The sequence below is a fragment of the Chiloscyllium plagiosum genome, chromosome 29, assembly GCF_004010195.1.
Source record: "Chiloscyllium plagiosum isolate BGI_BamShark_2017 chromosome 29, ASM401019v2, whole genome shotgun sequence".
In the NCBI taxonomy this organism is placed as follows: domain Eukaryota; kingdom Metazoa; phylum Chordata; class Chondrichthyes; order Orectolobiformes; family Hemiscylliidae; genus Chiloscyllium; species Chiloscyllium plagiosum.
Genome location: NC_057738.1, coordinates 33,333,533 through 33,356,710, shown reverse-complemented (window position 1 = coordinate 33,356,710; position 23,178 = coordinate 33,333,533). Strand labels below are relative to the sequence as shown.

The 23,178-nt window shown below is 42.0% G+C and overlaps 1 protein-coding gene across 1 annotated transcript in view; it reads right to left on the bottom strand.

The window, feature by feature from the left end:
* Nucleotides 1-23,178, bottom strand: part of LOC122564274 (uncharacterized protein C6orf201 homolog) — a 113,534-nt gene that overhangs the window by 24,008 nt on the left and 66,348 nt on the right. The window contains exon 3 of the mRNA XM_043718949.1: nucleotides 15,161-15,314. Within this exon, the coding sequence (XP_043574884.1) occupies nucleotides 15,161-15,314 (154 nt within the window). The remainder of the gene's footprint in view (nucleotides 1-15,160; nucleotides 15,315-23,178) is intronic.

Here is a 23,178-nt window from a genome sequence, read left to right as displayed (position 1 = left end):
TTTAAGTTTGGAAACACATACAAACAAATTCACGATCAGCTTCTTCCTGCTGTTATCAGACTCTCAAATGTTAATTCTGATCTCTCTCTCCGCATCTTCTCGACAGCTGTAACACCAAATTCTTCATTCTGTCCTGCTACCCTGATGCACTTAATATGATACAACCTGCCTGTTAGCATGCGAATCAACACTTTTTACTGAATCTTTGTACATGTGACAACAATAAATCAATCAACCGAACGCTTGACACTGCATTGCTTCTTCTAGAGTTTGACAGAACTCCACTGAATATCAACAAAGAAAACCACCAGGGAAATGGGCTCCTCTACTTGGCACAACTACAAAGGAGTATATCTCGAAGCATCCACAAAACTAGCGTCTGGAACATTTTGTACACATTACATCACGTAGTTTCACATTGACCATTATTTCATAAACGACCCAACAATTCCCAAAATGTAAGTCGGAAAATGTGGCCTCAAAACCAGGGAAGACGATTCTCAAGTGGTAGAATGGCATGCACTATGGTCTCCTGAAACCTTGCGTGATTTTAGGAATAGAGTGAAACTTTCTAAACTTTTTCTGGAACTAGTCTCAAATTTCCTCTTGTTATTGTCTTCTGCAGGAGTGCATCAGTGGCCAAAATGTAAAGGGGTTGGGTGGCACTGCCTTGATGAACCAGATGGCCTCCAATCTTTTGAATGAAGGTAGTTAAAGATGATTCTGGTACAATACCTTCTCTTATTGACTTTGGCAGAAGGGGTCTTCTCTTGGCCCAGGCCCAGCGACGCGGTGGTTTCCAGCTGCCCAGAAAGGCTGTACAGGCCTGGCAGTCTTGTTCAGGCGGAGCCGGTGTTGGACTGGGGTGGACAAAATTAAAAATCATACAACACCATGTCCTCATCCAACAGGTTTATTTGGAAGCACTGGCTTTTGGAGCGCTGTTGAAGGAGCGACGCTTCAAAAATTAGTGCTTCCAAATAAACCAGTTGGACTATAACCTGGTGTTGCATGATTTTTAACTTTGTTCATGAGGGGCAATCTCAACCTGGAGTGGCGTTTCAGACTCCGCATGGAGGTCTCGTCCCATCGTGGAGGTTTTCTTTGATGGCTTCCAGTATTCCAATAGCCTGGCATGAAGGTCCAGTCTTGGCAGGGAGGTCTCATCTTGGTGTTGAGCTTTCGTCTTTGCTTTGGAGGTGGCTCCTAGGTCTTCACAGTGTGGAGGTCTAGACCTGGCATGGAAGTCTCATCTTGGCATGGCGGGGCGGTCTTGGTCCAGTTTCTCAGTCTCAGCCAGGCCCAAGAGGCAGTTTTGGCCTGGTTTTCCAGCATAACCCGAAACCAGGAGTCGTAAATTCAACTGTGATAAATTACTACTTCTTATTTATGACTTCTGTCATTAATTTAGGCACCATGGTATGGTGACTTGTAAAACATTTCACAGTATTTTTTTCGTAAAAGTACACATTACAATAAATTGCTATTCTATTTTATTCCATCTGTCTTTCTTTACACGCTCATGACATGGTCTTCCCACAAATGCATGTACATTAACTGAGAGCATCTCAATTGGAAAAAAAGTTAATAAGAGATCCCAAATCCCTTCTGGATGAGTAAAAGGGATTTTAATTATTTGAACGGATGTTGTGACTGGACCTGCTAACGCTCATACATTTGTCAATGGGATCACAAATTAGATTGTAATTGAATGTCATCCTGAAGTTTGTGATTTCACATCAGATATTGCATGCACACCCGCACAGAGAATAATCTAATCTATTGAGCCATTCTGTGCTATGGGAAAATGTACAATTTGATAGCAGCGTGGGGAAACACAGAGAAATCTTCATGGAAATGGTATGGGGAAGCACCTGAATTAGTGGCAGTCATCTTTGTTGTTTTCTGTAAACTCACAAATTTGAAGATCAAGCAACAATAGAACATAAATTAATAAAAATAATGACGATATCTGTTGGGATTAATCTAATGAAATTGAAACAAATTGCTTTAATTGTATTATTATGGTGGCCTAAAGAAAACCAAATTGTGCTAATACTGATGCTGAACAATGTGAATTTCAGCTTTTAATGGACACAGTTGATGAGGTGGTTGGATGTGCAAAACAGCATCCTGAGGTGTCTCAGGTTGGCCCATAGCAAATTGTAGAGAAATCATGTCATAGACTCATAGAGACATAGAACCGTACAGCACGGAAACAGACCCTTCGGTCCAACTTGTTCATGATGAATAAATATCCTATATTAATCTAGTACCATTTGCTAGCACGTGGCCCATATCTCTCTAAACCCTTCCTATTCATGTCCCCATCCAGATTACTTTTAAATGTTGTAATTGTACCAGCCACCACCACTCCCACTGGCAGGTCATTCAATACACACACCGCCCTCTTCATGAAAACATTACTCCTTAGGTTCCTTTTAGATCTTTACCCTCTCACCTTAAACCTATGCCCTGTAGTTCTGGACTCCCCCAGCCCAGGGAGAAGATCTTGGAGAAATTGAGGACTGCAGATGCTGGAGATCAGAGTCGAAAAGAGTGGCGCTGGAAAAGAACAGCAGGTCAGGCAGCATCCGAATATCAGGGGAATCGATGTTTTGGGCATAAACTCTTAATCAGGAATATGTCTGGTGGGAGTGGTGGGGGAGGAGGGGGAAGGGGTCTGAGAGATAAATAGGAGGGTGGGGATCAGGTAGCTGCAAAGGTGATAGGGAGATATAGGTAGGGGGTGATGGTAATAGGTCAGTCGGGAGGGTGGAGCAGATAGGTGGGAAGGAAGATGGATAGGTAGGACAGGTCAATAAAGTGGTGCTGAGTTGGAGGGTTGGATCTTGAATAAGGTTGGGGGAGGGGAGATGAGGAAATTATGAAATCGACGTTGATGCCATGTGATTGAAGGGTCTCAAGGCGGAAGGTGAGGCTTTCTTTCTCCAGTTGTCAGGTGGTGGAGGTGGCCCAGGACTTGCATGTCCTTGGCACAGTGGGAGGGGGAGTTGAAGTGGTCAGCCACAGTGTGGTGGGATTGTTTGGTGCGTGTTTCCTAGAGATGTTCTCTGAGACATTCTGCAAGTTGGCGTCCTGTCTCCCCAGTGTAGAGGAGATCACATCGAGGGCAATGGACACAGTTGATGAGGTGGTTGGATGTGCAGGAAAATCGGACACAATAGATATGTGGAGGTGCAGGAAAGTCTCAGTCAGATGTGGAAAGATCCTTTGGGACCTTGGGATGGAGGTGAGGGGAGTGGTGTGGGTGCAGGTTTTACACCTCTTGTGGTGGCAAGGGAAGGTGCCAGGAGTGGAAGGTGGGTTGGTGGGGGGAATGGACCTAACGAAGGGCTGCGGAGGGAATGGTCTCTGCGGAATGCTGATTGGGGTGGGACGGGAAATATAGCTCTGGTGCTCAGGTCTGACTGAAGGTGGTGGAAATGGCAGAGGATACTGCACTGTATCTGGAGATTAGTGGGGTGGAAGGTGAGGTTCTATCCTTATGGGGGTTCTATCCTTGTTGTGGTTGAAGGGGTGGGGTTCAAGGGCGGAGGTGCAGGAGATGTGCTGGAGGACATTGTTGACCACGTGGGAGGGGAAATTGCAGTCCTTGAACTAGGAGGCTATCTGGGATGAACTGAAGTAGAATAGCTATTTCTAAGTGAAAATACAGCAGAGGCAGAGGAATTGGGAGCAAGGGATAGCATTTTCACAGGAGGTGGGGTAGGAGGAGGTGTAGTCCAGGTAGCTTGGGAGTCGGTAGGTTTGAAGTCAATGAAGTTGGGTCAGTCGCCGGAGAGGTCCAGGAAGGGGAGGGATGTGTCTGAGATGGTCCAGTGAACTTGAGGTCAGGATGAAGGTGATCGTGAAGTTGAAGAACTGTTCGACCTCCTTTTGGGAGCACAAAGTCGTCGATATAGCAGAGAAAAATGTGGGGAATGGTGCCAGTGCATCTGACCATGGATATCCAGTCCCTATACCTGTCCATCCACCATGGCGAAGGTCTCCAATCCCTCTGTTTCTTCCTCTACCACCAACCTAACTAGTAAACCTTCACTGACACACTCATTCGATTGGCTGAACTGGTTCTCACGCTCAACAACTTCTCCTTTGAATCCTCCCACTTCCTTCAGACCAAAGAGGTACCCGAATGAGTTCCAGCTATGCCTGTCTCTTCATCGGATACATGGAACAGTTCATCAACTTCACAAACACCTTCCACCTTGACCTCAAGTTCACCTGGGCCATATCAGACACCTCCCTCCCCCCCGGGCCTGTCCGTTCTCCATTTCTGGCAACTGTCTCAACACGGACATCTAATTAAAACCCACCGACTCCCCTAGCTACCTGGCCTACACCTCCTCCTACCCTCCCTCTTGTAAAAACGCTATTCCTTATTCCCAATTCTTCCACCTCTGCCGTATCTGCTCCCAGCAGGAGCAATTCTACTCCACAGCATCCCAGTTGGCCTCCTATTTCAAGGACCACAATTTCCCCTCCCACGTGGTCAATAATGCCCTCCAATGCATCTCCTCCACTTTCCGCACCTCTGCCCTTGAACCCCACCCCTTCAATCGCAACAAGAATAGAACCCCCATTGTCCTCATCTTCCACCCCACTAATCTCCGGATATCGTGCATTATCTTCCGCCATTTCCCTACCACCAGAGATATATTTCTCTCCTCACCCCTATTAGCATTCCACAGAGACCATTCCCTCTGCAACTCCATGTTAGGTCCATGCTCCCAGAAACCCAACCACCACTCCCAGCACCTTCCCTTGCAAGAGGTGTAAAACCTGCACCCACACCTCCCCCCTCACCTCCGTCCAAGACCCCAAAGGATCTAGCAGAGATTTTCCTGCACAAACATCGCACCATCTGTGTCCGTTGCTCTCGATGTGGTCTCATCTACATTGGGGATACAGGCTACCAACAAACGAAATGTATCAGGGAAGATCTCTGGGACACACGTACCAAACAACTCCACCACCCTGTGGCCAACCACTTCAACTCCCCTTCCCACTCCGTTAAGGGCATGCAAGTCCTCAGCCTTTTCCACTGCCAAATCCAAGCCACCTGACGCCTGGAGGAAGAACACCTCATCTTCTACCTTGAGACCCTCTAACCACATGGGATCAATGCTGATTTCACCAGTTTCCTCACCACCCCCTCAACCTTATCCCAGATCCAACCCTCCAAGTCAGCACCATCCTCTTGAACTGTCCTACCTGTCCATCTTCCTTCCCAATTATTCGCTCCACCCTCCGCTCTGAGCAATCGTCATCATTCCCCACTTGCACCTACCTATCACTTTCCCAGGCCCACCCCCCTCCTATTTATCGCTCAGCCTCCTCCCCCCACCCCACATTCCTGATGAGTGGCTTACACCCGAAACATTGACTCTCCTGCTCTTCAGATGCTATATGATCTTCTGTACCTTTCCAGCGTCACACTTTTCAACAAGACTTTGTCTATTTATCCTATCCATGCCCATCATGATTTTATAAACCTCTATAAGGTCACCCCTCAGCCTCTGACGCTCCAGGGAAAACAGACCCAGCCTATTCAGCCTCTCCCTATAGCTCAAATACTCCAACCCCAGCAACATCCTTGTAAATCTTTTCTAAACCCTTTTAAATTTCCCAACATCCTTCCACTAGGAGGGAGACCTGAATTGGAATCTTTTGGAATACAAAAACTATGACTGTTACTGATCCTCTGAATGAGAAAAGAGAACACCTTTCTTTTGGATAAATGATGTTTCTGTTATATTAGCTCCACCCAAGAGCAGATTCAGAAGTCCCCAACCCAAGCATAGCAAAGCCTTTAACCTTTCTGCCCTGATCCCTAGATCCACCTTTTCTACTATAGGTCTGGCTGGAGACAAGGAGTTCTATTCTAGCCTTTGCAGGGATCAGATGTAACTGTACCAGCTCCCTTGGATCCTTGTAACTGTGTTTGATTAAATTTATTTGTATTTATTGTTACTAAATAAACCTTCTTTTTGTCATAGAATACTGCTTCTTCTATACCTACTCTACACTGGTGCAGCCTATACCACTAATCATTAGATAGACCTAAGACAGGACAGAGGATGTAAATGCCAACAAGCTACCTCAAACAACTCTTACCCAGTACCATATACTAGTAGAGCTGGTAGATACTACAAGATACTAGATATGATTATCTGGGAAAATGTCACATGCTCACAGCGGTATGGATCGAACCCCACCACAAGGAGGGGAAAATATTCAGAAGATCCAAAATAGAAGTTAAAGCAAGTGAGTTTCCTGCTGTCAGGGCATTACCATCTTAAAAGAGATGAAGATATTCTGCTAGTACCATAAAACTGACAAAGAAGGATAGCAACCACCGTGGAAGCAGCGAAAAGGCACTCAGTATTCCAAAGATCAAAATTCATTCAGAAGCTGGTAGGAAGCACTAGGACAAGGTCAAGAGCGTGAACCAGGAAAGAAAGAGAAAAGCCAGCCACAGTTAGAAAACACAGAGACCTTAGCAAAGGGGGCTCCACAGGTGAGCAACAGAAGGCTCCAAGAGTAAAGCCACAGATCCTAATGAAAAAGGAATAGATTGATGAAAGATTATGGAAAGACCAGACAGGAAGGAAAAGGAGTGTAAAAGATAGTTCTCACCTTTCACGACAAACAGTGCCACCATTAACATTATATTCCACAAAGCAGAGCTATAAGAAAAGTGATAGGGCCAGAAAAGAAATTTAGACTATTTACCCAGGTTCTGGTCTATGGATCATTACTCTGAAGGCTACAGAAGGCTTTAGAATTTATTTAGGCTGAAAATTATCAAACAAGTTGAAAGTGTACACTTTGCTCCCAATTAATCAGCTTCATTTTTGAGCTTGCACACACATCACAACATCAACGTCCTTAGGAGAGTTAAAGGAATTTGATTACCTCTCAGACAATAATTGATCGAGAAACAAACCATTGTCAACGGGTCCAAGATTTCAAGCAAACAGAGACTGCTGGAGAAATTTAGCAGGTCTGACAGTATCAATAAAGAGAGAGAAACAGAGTTAATGTTTTCAGTGCTGTATGATTTCTGTGCTGTATGAAAGAATCTGTGACTCTTCTTCAGACTTGAGTTAACTCTCTCTGTCTGGGTGCTGCCAGCCCCACTGAGGTTCTCCAGCATTCACTGTGTTTCTTTCAGATTCCCTGCAGCCACACTAATTTGCTGTCATCACTATAGAAGATTTCATTGGGCTTCTTAGATTCATGGCTGAACCCCTCAACATCATCCATACAGTAAAATCCTTGCAGGCACGGAAAATAGGTGTATGAATGAAACAGAGTTTGATAGTGTCAGGAAACACTGAAATAAAACAAAGAGGTGTGGGTGCTGAAGATCTAAAACAAAGAACAGAAGTTGCCAGAGAAACTCAGTAAGTCTGGCAATGTCTGTGGAGAGAAAGCAGGGCAATGTGACAGTTCGGTACCCCTTCTGAACTTGAAATGTTAATTCTGCATTCTCTCCACAGATGCTGCCAGACCTGTTTGGTTTCTCTGGTAACAGTTGGTTATTATCAGTGCTGGGCCTGTCTAGACACATTTGCTTTACAAGGTCTTTTGAATTTTTGATTTTATATTTTCTTTGATAATAATTTGCATTTGCAAGGATTTGAAGCCAACATCCATTGATACTGCAAAATGGTGAATACCTCTTCCAATTTGAAGGTGATTGCCTGATTCAGAGGAGCTATCTTCCATGATGGACATTCACGAGATTAAAGAAACCCCAGATGATATTACAGGGCAACTGCCTCTGTTTACAGAGAAGAGTGAAGAAAACTCAGGAGATTAAACTTCCACATCCAGGAAATAAAGTTTATCCAACAGAGTAATGACCCATAAATCAGAACCTGGATAAATAGTTCTTAACTGAAAATGTGTTGCTGGAAAAGCGCAGCAAGTCAGGCAGCATCCAAGGAGCAGGAGAATCGACATTTCGGGCATGAGCCCTTCTTCAGGAATGAGGAAAGTGTGCCAAGCAGGCTAAGATAAAAGGTAGGGAGGAGGGACTTGGGGGAGGGGTGTTAGAAATGCGATAGGTGGAAGGAGGATAGGCCGGAGTGGGGGGTGGGGACGGAGAGGTCAGGAAGAAGATTGCAGGTTAGGAAGGTGGTGCTGAGTTCGAGGGTTCGTGTTACTATGGTCTGGCGATGGAGGAGTCCAAGGACCAGTACGTCCTTGTTGGAGTGGGAGGGGGAGTTGAAGTGTTGAGCCACGGGGTGGTTGGGTTGATTGGTCCGGGTGTCCCAGAGATGTTCTCTGAAACGTTCCGCAAGTAGGCGGCCTGTCTCCCCAATATAGAGGAGGCCACATCGGGTGCAACGGATGCAGTAAATGATGTGTGTGGAGGTGCAGGTTGAATTTGTGGTGGATATGGAAGGATCCCGTGGGGCCTTGGAGGGAAATAAGGGGGGAGGTTTTGCATTTCTTGCGGTTGCAGGGGAAGATGCTGGGAGTGGAGGTTGGGTGGGTCGGGGGTGTGGACCTGACGAGGGAGTCACGGAGGGAGTGGTCTTTTCGGAACGCTGATAGGGGAGGGGAGGGAAATATATCCTTGGTGGTGGGGTCCGTTTGGAGGTGGCGGAAATGACGATGGATGATACGATGTATATGGAGGTTGGTGGGGTGGTAGGTTAGATTAGATTAGATTAGATTAGATTACTTACAGTATGGAAACAGGCCCTTCGGCCCAACAAGTCCATACCGCCCCGCCGAAGCGCAACCCACCCATTCCCCTACATTTACCCATTATCTGACACTATGGGCAATTTAGCATGGCCAATTCACCTGACCTGCACATCTTTGGACTGTGGGAGGAAACCGGAGCACCCGGAGGAAACCCACGCAGAGACGGGGAGAACGTGCAAACTCCACGCAGTCAGTCGCCTGAGGCGGGAAATGAACCCGGGTCTCTGGCGCTGTGAGGCAGCAGTGCTAACCACTGTGCCACCGTGCCGCCCAAATGCCACCGTGCCGCCAAATGTCCAAATGTCATGTTGTTCTTTGTCATGCCGTGTCATGTCATGCCGTGGTGAGGGCCAGTGGGGTTCTGTCCTGGTGGTGATTGGAGGGGCGGGGCTCAAGGGCGGAGGAGCGGGAAGTGGAGGAGATGCGGTGGAGAGCATCATCAACCACATCTGGGGGGAAATTGCGGTCTTTGAAGAAGGAGGCCATCTGGGTTGTTCGGTCCTCGAACTCAGCACCACCTTCCTAACCTGCAATCTTCTTCCTGACCTCTCCGTCCCCACCCCCCACTCCGGCCTATCCTCCTTCCACCTATCGCATTTCTAACACCTCTCCCCCAAGTCCCTCCTCCCTACCTTTTATCTTAGCCTGCTTGGCACACTTTCCTCATTCCTGAAGAAGGGCTCATGCCCGAAATGTCGATTCTCCTACTCCTTGGATGCTGCCTGACCTGCTGCACTTTTCCAGCAACACATTTTCAGCTCTAATCTCCAGCATCTGCAGTCCTCACTTTCTCCTAAATAGTTCTTAAGCAAGACATCTGTCATTCTTCTAAGTTTGAAGAGAGTTAATGCTAGAAAAATACAGCAACACCCAGAGTGCCTGAAATTTTGAAATCATAGACTTTAGGAAAGATAGGCTAGTTGTAAATGTAGTATAGTTACATGGATGATTGTGTAATAGGTTAACTATGGGAGACAAATCTTGGGAAAAGATGTATAAGGTAATGGTCTGGAGGATTTAATGCTTATGTTACATCAGCTCCACCCATTACTCTGAAGATAGTCTGTGGATTATACTCTAGATATTGGAGGGAACAAATGTATCTGTACAGCCCCCTAAAGTCCTAGTAACTAGGTCCAACCAAATGTAGTTCTAATTATTGTTATCATATAATACACCTTCTTGTTATTTAAGAACAATATCTCTTTAATAGATAATCAATGGTGCCATATCTTCTACCCTTTATCATTAGATAGGCCTAAGACAAAGCAAATGCAAAGGAGGTTTGGTAAGTTACCTTTACCCAGTACCATACACTGGTAGAGGAGGCAGATACCATAGGATAGCAACAGTAATCTGTAAAAATGACACACACTCATCCTCCTCACTCTGAAATGGAAGAGCTAATCAGCTGATTTTATACATGCATCTTTAAAAACACATACCATTAAAAACAAACTACTGCAGATTTTAAAAATCTAAAACATCAAACAGAAAACTCTGGAGGACGCCACCAACTCCATTCCAAACTAACCATCTTTTAAAATGCTTTCCCTGCAGTGATAGCACATGGCAGCAAACTAAATAAAGTGAGGATCAGACTTTAACCTTCAGTGGATGGAAAGTCATAATCTCGAGAGCTGTCAGTAAATTTGACTGATCAACAATTCTAGCAGTTCTTGTAAGGACAGATTGGTCAGTGCTGCTAGGATTGCGAGGTGACAGGCAGAGATCATCAATAGGTCTAGACCCAGTAAGCCAAGGTTTTTAAAGGGGGAATAAATCGAGCATCCTCAGGAGGACAGGTAAGACGGGTGGGTGAGACTGATACTAGAGGCCAGGATACTAGAGGAGGAACAAAGGGGACATCTTGGGGTGGCTGGGATGGACAAGTCAAATCTGACTGGTGAAAGCAATGGAAATTATTAGAGTAGACTTGACAACTAATGAGCACCCTTTCCTCCTGTAAATTGTTGCAATGATCTGAAATTTGGCATTCTTGCATTTGTCCTGTATTTGCACTGTAAAAGATGAAAACATTGACAACAGGCCCTCTTTCCAGGAATGGTTTCTGATTCCACATAGTTTGGGGTCACAGGTGGTGAACTGGGAAGATTTTAAAATGCTTAAGTTTTGTAATAAAACTTGTTACTGTTGGATCAATGAACCTGCACAATTTTATCTCCTCAACTATTTGATTGTGCTGGCTCATGGAAATGTTTATGTTTGTGATTACACAAATGGGTTTGAGTAAAATATTGAGCAACTAAATTGAATTTGTAAAGTTGTGTGCAACTTTAAGCTCAAAGTGTGCCCAGATATATAATCGTGCCCAAAGTGGAAGCTTTTCCCTCTCTTAAAATCTACCATATTTAGCATGCTATCCACTGGAACAAGCCACTTGGCCTTTATGAATGAGCTTGGCTTATAGGATTGTGCTGTTAAGAATGCTAAAACCAAGAGAGACCCTAGGGAAAAAAAAAACAATGTCCTAATTCCATTCATTTCCATTGATTCCTTTTAGTTGAAGAATTAATTAAATATTCTGAAACACTGGTCAATGAAATCAGTACACCAAGCATAAAAAGCTTTGGTTGCTCACGGTATAAAAATCTTTCTCAATGTCAATTCACAGGACTGAATTTTCCAATTTTCAGTGAAAGCACTTTATTGACTGTTATTCTTGGCACTTAGTACACGCTGAATGTAGGTTTGCTCATTGAGCTGGAAGGTCCATTTTCAGATGTTTCGTCACCATACTAGGTAACATCTTCAGTGAGCCTCCAGCTGATGCTTCCTGCTTTCTATTACGCTAGTACTTACCTAGTACACTACAGCTCATAGTGACTTTTCTCATACAATCTTCAACTCGTTAATTATGCAACTGAGCTCTTCCGTACCCTTCTTGTAGAACCATGAGGCAGGAGATATTGATGTGCTCGTCATTGCCAGGACCTTTTGGCTTTCAAACCACTGGTGCCATACTTAAAGCTCAGCTGCACACCACTTCAAACACTGTAACATCTGTCCCTCACAAAGTGAGGCTCGATTACTATAACTGAGGACATGGTTCAGAAAGCAAAGCTCACTCCTGCTTCACGGACAGGGAGCCAGAGGCACCGGTGGAAAGGAGGGTAATCATTACCTGCTCATTACCAAAGTATGTCACACCATCAGAGCAAGCCAGACTGGACTCAGATAGCCACTTGGTGATGTGTCCCAGGTAAAACGGAATACCCTGCAGTGCAGGAAGAAGCTTAATGATCTTCTGTGCTCTGTAAGTCTAAATGCCAGCATCTTTCCTCTGATATCTCTTATTCACAGGGTCAACGTTCCCCCTCACCAAGGCTTACAGAATACAATTCTCATGATTGTATGCATCATGTTCACTCAATAGCTCCCACCCACATCATCATCCCACACTACTAACCTTTCCTTCCTCCTGTGTTTCTGCTCACTCACTGGGTCACATTACCACACTCACATTCCTGCATCATCTGCTGTTCCACTTGCTTCCATCATATTCAATCCCTTCTTTTGTATCACTGCAGGAAATATTGATCCTTGCCCCTGCACTGATGTCTCCCCAGCACTCAGAATCAATTACCTGTAATCCCCAGATTGGTTGCATTTGCACTGAAAGACTGACTGTGGCCTATTCTCCAGATTGGAAGGTCATTGATCCCCGGACTCAGGAAGGACCAAGCAGCTGACTGACCACTGTCAATCTCCTAGATTGATTTGATTTGATTTGATTTATTATTGTCACATGTACGAGATACAGTGAAAAGTATTGTTTTGCATGCCAACTTGACAAATCATCCCTTACAATAAATACATAAGGCTAATAGAACAGAATGCAGAATATAGTGTTACATCAACAGAGATGGTGCAGAGAAATATCAACTCTAAAATATGAATGGTCCGTTCATAAGTCTGATAACAGCAGGGAAGAAGCTATTTTTAAATCTGTTTTCAAACTTTTTATCTTCTGCCCGATGGAAGAGGGTTGAAGAGAGTATAAACAGGATGAGAGGAGTCTTTTATTATGTTGACTGCTTTCCTGCAGCAGGAAGTGTAGATGGACTTGATGGAAGGAAGGCTGGTTTTTGTGATGGACTGGGCTGCATTCACTACTCTGTAATTTCTTGCAGTCTTTTGCACTCCCTAGTTTCTTTGGTGATGAGTGGAGAATTGAAAGTGGCAAAGAAATAAAGCAAGTTGGGCTGTTAATGAGATTCAAATGCACGGAAGAAAGGTAGATACAGCTCAATAGTTGAGATGATCAGTTGGCTTCTAATGCTTTGTGGAAAAACAGGAAAAAGATTCTCAGCAACAAAATTCTTATTTATTCACTCTTGCTATATTCTCCCAACTTTCTTGCCAATGCACAAGCCATACCAAGGAGGAGAAATGTCCATCTATTGCCAAAAAAGAATCAACTAGCTGCATTACAATGCCTAAGACTAATTATAATATACAGTCCCTCCTGAATTGCTTATCTATTTTGTACTAACTAAAGAGAGCTTCTGAAAGTAAGACTTTGCATTTATACAGCAACTTTCATGACCGCTGGATGTTCTGAAGTGTTTTTACAGTGGTGAAATACTTCTTGAAATGCAACCACTGTAGGAAGCGTGACAGCCACGTTTCAATTAGCAAGTCCACATAAACTGCAATGTGATGGCCAATTGCCTGCCCCTCTTCTATGGTTACATCTGTGCCCAGGTGTCCCTGGAGAAGGAGCACGCGGTGTCTACCAACACCCTTGAGCTGTTCAGGGAGAGGTGGGCACTGCAGGGAGTGGAGTGCATTATTTCCCATTCCAAATCTACTTTGATTCAATCCCTGCCCTCTCCTTCACTGTTTGATCACACAGCATTGCCCTTTGATGTCAAGGGCACTGCTTGCCACTGGCCACTCGGGTGTTCCCTTTCTTCCTGGTGGTGGAAAATGTGTCTTTCACTGTGTCTCACATCTGCACACACAACATGGGTGCTGGGGAAATATAAGCACTACCGCTGTTAGGCAGTAGTGTGGTGGAAAGAAAGGAAAGTTTAAAAAAATTTTAAAATATAACCAGGAGATTCTACTGCAATTCGAAAATGACTGTTTTGCATTATTGATTGAGAGATAAATATTGACCCAGGACACTGTGGAGAACACCCTGGTTCAGTTTTTGAAATAATGCCACAGGGTCTTTGCCGTCCACCTAAGTAGCAGGATGAACCCCTTCAGTAACATTTCATCCAAAAGAAATCTCCCACAATAAAGCAGCACTTCTTTAGCACTGCACTGAGTGTCAGGCATGATTGTTTGCTTAAGTCCTGAAGTGGGACTTGAACCTATAACCTTAAAGCTCAGAGGCAACAGTTTGACCAATGACGTTCCAACTGGCACGTTTAATAGGATAGTCAATCAGAAGAAATTACAATGGTCTCCTGAGAAATAGAATAATTTATTTTGGACTGTAACCATAATTAGAGTGTTATATCAGATCCATTTATGTTGTGATCAGTAGAATAGAAGATCATGCCTTTTAAACAGCTTGATTTGTACAAAAATAATGGCAATTGAAAAGTCTTTGAGAGTACCATATACTAAATATTGATGGCATTGCTTCAAATGGGAATTATATGAAGGTTTAAGGTTTGGATACCATTAAAGCCATGTTGGTCCAGAGGAAAGTGTCACTTAATGAGATGTATTACATCTTTGGCAAGTCATGACTGATTTGCAAACCCTTGGGCAGAGTCTTCTGAATCTGGAATCTTATGCATTGGAACTATGATCCAAGCTCATCCAGCTGCACATTATTTTGGAGGCAGTCAACTGTTGCTGGGAGGCTCTTTCTGGACAACTGCTGTGGTTTATTCTCAGCAGCATGGGGTGGGGAGAGGCAGTCTTCCATTGGGAAAATACTGGCTTTGTGACAAATGTATCCCTAATTAGACATTTAATTAGGCATTTAACCAGTACTAGCCTCCGAGGGATTAGAGTTTCCAACATCTGGACCAATATCATGATAATATCACAGTGTTAAGTTTCTTTGGTATAAAACAGAAAGTAGTGATCAATGCTTTATGAATTGAAGACAACAAATTCTAATTTGTTATGGCCACTTACCCTAAGGATGACATTGAAATTTCTGCACAAGTATTTACAGCAAGCATTTACAGGTGAAGAAATATCAACTAAGTAATATAAAAGGTGAACGCTGTACAGAATTTATCATCAACATTACATGGTTGAATTTCTGATTATTTTTATAAATTACAATTTGTTCTGGATTCTTCCGTAACTTCTTAATTTGTTAGATACATACCATTAGGAAAATGTTATTTTTTTGTCTCATAACATTCTTTGACTATCTTGAACTTTTTGCAAAATAATATTACTTAGAAACATATTTTACCTTACAATCACAGTTGACAGTGGTGTACATTCTTTATTTCTTTTCAGCTCTTTCCGAAACTCATTCCGACATTCATTTATTGTTGATTTTCTTGCCAAAATTGGCAATTGGGTTACTTGAAGTGTATCATCTGGACCGCAGGCTTCTGTTGAACCTGAATTTTGAATATTAATAGTTCATCACTAAAAGGTGGTTATATGATGAACTCCACCAGTGAGGAGTCTGTAAATGGCCCTTTGATAGTCTAGACGTTGACAACACCTGAAGATTAATAGTTTGTGGAAAGTGAAGTTCAAACTTTTAAAAATAACCTTACCTCTACTTTTGCACCATTAAAGTATATTCAGTTTTCTTCCAACTGACTCTCACCCTCTTCCTGGCAACTGAGTGAGACTGAATCAAATCTTTCACAACTTTATTGTAACATGTAACTTCAAGAATAACTCCCGACTGCATATCTCTAAAGCTATTTATTTTTGCCCCATTACCATGTCCAATTCTGTCCCTGCTTTAGATCATGTTACTGAAATCCTTATTCATGCCCTTGTTACCTGTACATGTGACTATTCCAACAAACTCTTGCTTCTCCTGTGTCCTATCTGCTATAAACATATAGCCATTCTACTGTTTGTGACAAAGCCTCTTCTGCATTTTCTGCATTTGACCTGCATTGGTTCCCAATCAGGCAACATGTTGATTTTAAAATTCCCATCCTCAAATCCCTCTATGGTCTTGCCCCTCTCAACCCTGCCCTAATATCTCTTCTGTTTGTTTATTGTCAGAATTTGCTTTATAATGCTACTGATAAAGGTGTTGAAGCTATTATATAAATAAAGTGGTTGCTATTGTTGGAGTATCATGCAAATACGTGGCATTGTTAAGTCAGCTGTAGACCTGATTTTCTATACTTGTCGATTTAACATAATAAATTGAAATCTATTGACAGATTCTGTAGCCCAATATTGGGACTATTCATTGAGACAGGTGCTGGTATTATTATCTACATTGTCATGAAAAGCTAAAACTGGCAGATGGGTGCTTGTTTGAGAAATAGGAAGAAGTCCCAGTGTTCTTCTAAACATATCTCCTCAGCCAACAGTACCAAAATACTGGCTATTATTATAATAATTACTAAGGTTGTGCTACACAAAATGACTACTGCATTTGCCCACATGATGACAATCATGCATTTTAAAGTAGTCCATTGTATGAGAATTGCAAAATTTCATCTTCTTTCTTGTTTTCTGAAATGTAAATCTGAATATGAAAATTATGGTAGAGTTAAAGAAGTGCTCTTTGAAAAAGCTGTTCTAGATTATCAGAGACGCCATGGCAGGAAAGCTTTATGCAGAGATTTATATGTGTATGGAGAAATAAGGAAGACTTGAGCTTGTATTAATATGACACCTTTCCCAAAGTTTTTGGACACCCTGACCACTGTATGGCTGACAAAATACTTTGGGACACGTAAGAAATGCTGCAACCAATTTGGACATGGCAAGGTCTCATAAATAGAAATGAGAAAATGGCCAGATTCAATCTGCACCTGTAGTGGTGCTACTTGAGAGATAAATATGGGCAATCAGAAAACCTGCTGGGGAAAATAGTTGAAAAGGATGACTTGTTTCTGTTTTTCATGACCTCTGGACCCCTCATAGCAGTCTATAGCCATGAAAGTGCTTTTGAAGTTCAGTCACAATTGCAGTGTAGGAAATATGACAGCCAAGTTACGCACAGTAAGGTCTCCCACAAATAGCAATATTAGGAATCCATCTGGACAATCTGTTTTTATGATATTGATTAAGGGATTGAGTATTGGGGATAACTCCTCACCAAAATATGCCAATGGATCTTGTAGAACAACTTGAAGGAGAAAACAGGGCATCAGTTCTCATCTCATTTAAAGATGGTGCCTTCAACAGTTTGGCACTCCCTCAGGACTTCCCTGCAGTGTCAATCGCTCTTTTATGCTCAATCTCTGGAGTGGGACTTGAACCTGGAGAATCCGGGACAAGATTTCCACCAACTGAGCCAAACCTGACACAGATTAGATATTGTCCAGCTTGATCTTAGCAAAGATATGGAAGAAATGGGGACTTCTCGAAGAGCAGCAGATGCAAGTGCTGACCATTCCTATATAAGTTGCTCAGCTAGAATATATAGTCCTTTAATTCTGACTAAAATAGTGAGACAGAGAAATGGATGATAATCTGTTAAGAGTTCTGTTCTCTTGGAGGCATAACAACTATCTATAACTGCAAATGTCACTGCATAAAGTCCAACCAAGAAGGAACATTGGCATCGATTAGCAAGAGCCTTGAAAGTATGTATTTTGAATACAATTGTAGCTTGCTCTGCTTCAAATCACCAAGGCTGTATCAATGTTATAATAAGAATGGACTGTCAGTTTTCAACTTCAATCATCTGATTATTAATACCTGGGATCATCAGGGACTTGGAATGGTTTTTAAAAAGGAAAACTGCTGACTCAAAATAGTCACAACAACCAGCTGACCACAGATTAAACCAGCTCATGAAAATATCAATAAGCAAGCACAAATCTGAGCCACAAGTGAGACTGTTATCAAAAGGCATTGAAATTCAGATCTGTATCTCCTATTTGCTTTACATCTTTACGCATACATTTCACATATTGGGATAGAAAAATGACCTGCAAAGTATCCAGCTTAGAAAACAATGAGACCAGACATGACAATACAGTAAAGAACTGTATTTCAAGCAACAATGTTTGGGCAATGCCAGAGTGAGCGAAAAGAGGATTTGTGTCAGCAGAACTGGAAATTTTTTTCTCCGTGCTTTCACTCAGCCACTTGAAAGACAACACCCAGTAACAGAGTAAACTAGAGAAACATCCGTTCATAGAGTCATAGAGATGTATAGCAGAGAAATAGATCCTTTGGTCCAACTCGTCCATGCCGACCAGATATCCCAACACAATCTAGTCCCATCTGCCAGCACCCAGCCCATATTCCTCTAAACCCTTCCTATTCATATACCCATCCAGGTGCCTTGTAAATGTTGTAACTGTACTAGCCTCCACCACTTCCTCTGGCAGCTTATTCCATACACGTACCACTCTCTGCGTGAAAAAGTTGCCCCTTAGGTCTCCTTTATATCTTTCCCGTCTCACTCTAAACCTATGCCCTCTAGTTCTGGACACCCCCACCCCAGGGAAGAGACTTTATTTATCTTATCCATGCCCCTCATGATTTTATAAACCTCTATAAGGTCACCCCTCAGCCTCCGACGCCCCAGGGAAAACAGCCCCAGCCTATTCAATCTCTCCCTATAGCTAAAATCCTCCAACCCTGGCAACATCCTTGTAATTCTTTTCTGAACCTTTTCAAGTTTCACAACATTCTTCTGATAGGAAGGAGACCAGAATTGCATGCAATATTCCAAAAGTGGCCTAATCAATATCCTCTACAGCTGCAACATGACCTCCCAAGTCCTGTACTTAATACTCTGACCAATAAAGGAAAGCATACCAAACACCTTCTCCATTGAGAACTCAAAGGTATTTGCAATATTTGCTGCTGCTAAGGACTCAAGACATCAATTAAACAAGCAAGGCCTCAGGTTAAATTTGAACATCACAAGGAATCTAAGAACTTTTAAACTGTACATTCTTTAATCTTCCTTTCGTTGTACTTGACATTCTTGCCTTTCTAAACTGTATGTCTGTACAGAAGTTCACTAAATTGGTGATTAAGGCTAGAGATCCGAATAGAGTTAAATTCCTATTTGTGTGAATTTCATGCCAGTTTAATTATTTTTAGATATTAGTAAGAAATAAAATTACTGTTTCTTTCGCTCATGTGGAAACCTTGTTATTGTCTCTTTAACTTTGAATTAGTGAACAACCTTGCTTTAATTGAAGTGTGATAAAGCTGGATGCTAAAAAGAAATAAAATCTTAGTTGTGGCTGACTAAGGGGATTAGAAACAGTGTAAATCACCCAGTTGTCACATTTTGGTGTAGTTAAAGACAGCCTAAAGCCTTAGGTGGGGCGCGTTGGGCATCACAAACTGACAGCGGGAATTTAACTCTACTCAGACCTAGTCCTACTGACCAATTTAGAGAAGGTCTGTGCACACTTCATCACCTGTTGCTGAACAGGTGTCAACCAAAGAGTCCTGCTCCACCAGACAACCAGTAATTAAGCACAGTTTCCATCCATCCACAGACGCTGACTCAAGGGAAGGTAGTCCTTTAAACACTCACTGGAATTTCAAACAGAATTTATACAGGATTCAGACCTATCTGATTCTGGGTCCACCCAGAGCTTCATGGCTAATCTCTTTTTGTGATTGATTCTCCCAAGTAAAAACCATCCACTAATCATGAGGTGATACATTCCAATTAATGAAAAGAAGAGTAACAGCAGGAGTTATGCTCTGCATGTTGTACATTCAATGTTCTGGATGAGCTTAGGGATTTGGAGATTGGGTTTAGAATTATTAAAGGCAGCAGGTGGTGTTCAATTTGCTGCATGCACAATTGTTGTTTTCATAATTGCATTATTATACGATGTAAGGCAACCTGTCCCTTTATTTTAAAATACTCATCGTTGCTTTCAAATCTTCCACAGCCTTACCCCTCTCTATATCTGTAAATTCCTGCAGCCCAACAACCCTGTAAGACTTCTGTGCTCTTCTGATTCTGGTTTCCTGTGCATTTCCAATTATAGTCTCTCCACTGTTAGTGCCTGTACTTCAGTGTCTTGGGAGTCCAGCTCTGGAATCCTTATTCTACATTGTGAAATGTCTTGGGATTTATCATTAACCCCTAAACGAGGTATATAAATAAAAGCTGTCACGATTACTGTTTTGTCCCATTCAATCTCACATCTTGTAGAAAAAAAGGGATCAATTGGTTTTTCTGGAAAATCTTACAAACATTTTCATGTCATTGCAAGGTTACATTAGCAACAAAAATGCCTCATGACTTTAGTAATGTTCCATTGTTAAATATTCCAGAGCAAAGTGACAAAAGATCTCCATTGAAGGTTCCTTCCTTGTTTTCCTTAAATCTTCCAACTGCAGTGGGAAACATCACACTACCTTTTGTGACTGAATTTGAGCTTCTGAGCTTTAAATTTGGTGTTTCATTTTGTGACACCTAATCTGGAGAATGGGATTGAATGAACAACACGATCAAAGAACAGGAACAGACAGAACAGGCCAAATGGCCTTGTCCTGTGCTGTATCATTTCACAATGCTATTGAAAATGGACTGAAATTTGACCATTTCGATGAGACAAAAATGTATAGCTCTTAAAGTCCAGAGCAAAAGACACAGTTGAATACCGATGAGAAAATGAAATGAATTTGAAATATTAAGGAGACCTTTATGAATAATAGTCATGATTTGGAGATGCTGGTATTAGACTGGGGTGTACAAAGTTAAAAACAACACCAGGTTATAGTCCAACAGGTTTAATTGGAAGCACACTAGCTTTCGGAGCGGTGCTCCAAAAGCTAGTGTGCTTCCAATTAAACCTGTTGGACTATAACCTGGTGTTGTGCGGTTTTTAACTTTGTGAACAAAGTTGTCTCCAATACTGTTTCCTACTGCTGGTCTTTGGGACCTGAACTTAAACCATTGGTTCTATGGGATCTTCTTCTTTGTCCTGTTGCTCCATCTCTTCTTGCATTTAATACTCCTCCTATAAAATATAAAACCTTACTCTGGCAGCTCACACTGACCTCAGTACATTACTTTGCCTTTGAGGTGGAGAGATTCAGAAATATCATGAACGCTGATTTCTGTGAATTCTGACTTTCAGTGGTTGCTTGAAGATGCCCTTAATTTAGAAACTCAGAAGTCACCTTGACTTCCAATTACACTGCTATCGATTTTTTTTGCACTTGGCTTCACTGCACATAGCAACAAAACTCCACCACAACTTCCTTGCTCAGCATGTAGCTCATCAGTGATGAACATTACAATCTCAATGTTTCCATTCTGCAGTCTCCACCACAATGTCATAGCTCACAACTGGCCTTGTACGAATTCTGTTGAATTAATATGTACAGGAAACAACAGACGATGATCCGCCATACGCCAATATGTGATCCAACCCAAAATTCACAGTTTGAACTAATAGTAATTATTCCTTACATTGAGGAGTATACTTCTTACTCCAAATATGGTGATATCTTTATGCACCCAAAGGATGAGAAATTTCAATTACTAAGCATCATTTGTATATAAAGAGCCCCTACTGAGGCTACATGTCAATATATGAGGCACTTGACTCACAATGTGGTCCTTTGTAGTTTAAGTAGCTGACTTGGCATTTGGGTTAGCAAAGCTGTATTTGGCACATTGAGCAGCTTGACACAGCACTTCTAATAACCGTGATGTTCAAAGCTTATTAAGAATGCATGAAAGTACAGTAGGTGCTCAGTTGAGACATGAAAAATGATTATGTTTCATGACATTATTTGTTAAAGTGTATGAAACCATTGCCTTTGTACCATATATTATAGAAAATGACAATAACAATTTTCATAGCTGACATGGTGATTTAGAACATACACTACTTGCAGAAGTTTGTTATATATGTACCTATACAACACTGGCAGGGTAGATTTGTCCTACAAAAAAATAATGATTGCCTACACAATTTTATACTGAACCTGGCAGGGTGTCAGTATGGAGGTTACAAGTGAATGCAGAGTTCACATCTACAAGCTAATGCTCAGGATTCCCGCCAAAACAAAAGCCTCCTGAGAAAATCTTAGATCTAGATGTTCTAAATGAAAAGCCTCTCATGGAACTTTTGTCGACACTTTCTCAGTGTGGCTCTTGTAAACTAAACATAGCAGGATGATCAGATTGAGCAAGTGAAGAGATTTATATAAACTTCCAAATGGGTTTCATGAGTTGATCCAATTGCAAGTCATTTGATTTATTTTTGATTTGATTTGATTTATTATTGGCACATGTACGGAAGTACAGTGAAAAGTATTGCGTGCTAACCAGACAAATCACATCTTCCACCATGTAACAGAACAAAATGCAGAACATAGTATTACAGCTACAGAGAAGGTGCAGAGAAAGATCAACTTCAATATATGACAGGTCGGTTCATAGGTCTAGTAATAGCAGGGAAGAAGCTGTTCTCAAATCTGTTAATACGTGTTTTTAAACCTTTGTATCTTCTGCCCAATATAACTGGGTGTGGGAGTGGTCTTTCATTATATTGGCTGCTTTCTGTTCCTTTCCATTTTCATTCCATTGTTTCTGCAAAGGTTCAGAACTCAGCTCTTCCAATAGGCTACATGAAGATGTAGCGTAGTGTTAATGTTATTGAACAACAAATCCAGAGATCTGGACAAATGGTTCAGAATTCAAATCCTACCATTATAGCTGTACATTCTAATTCAAGTAATTAAATATATCTAGAATAAAATGCAATTTTTTTGCCAAAACATCCCATCTGCTTCACTAACATTCTTCAGAAGAGGAAGCTGCTGACCTCTACCTAACTAAGATTGCGTATGACTCTTGAGCACACCAATGTGCTTGACTATCAAATGACCTAGAAGCCACTCAGTTGCAAAGGACTTACCACAAACTTCACAAGGGCAAGTTAGGATGAGCAATAAATGCTACAAAACTGCACTTAATCCATATATCCCACTTTATTCTCAAAAACACAGCTGTGAGAGTAATTCCACCAGCTCTGTTAATGCATTTTGATTAATGTAAGTGGTTGAAAATTGGGCAAATGTAACACATCAGAATTAATGCACTTCATTACTTGTCGTGCAGTTACGCATTACAGTTAGTTAAATGATTGAAGCTCAACAAGGTATTTGTTGAATTGTTCCACCACTGTCTAAAGATTCAGTGACAATGAAGAACATCTAATTTACTCACAAGGCCAGACAATGTAAGAAGTATTCCATCAGAAACACAAAAGAAAACTGAAACTCAATAGTACAGAAGGTCATTCAATCCATTGTTTCTAGGCAAGTGATGTACAG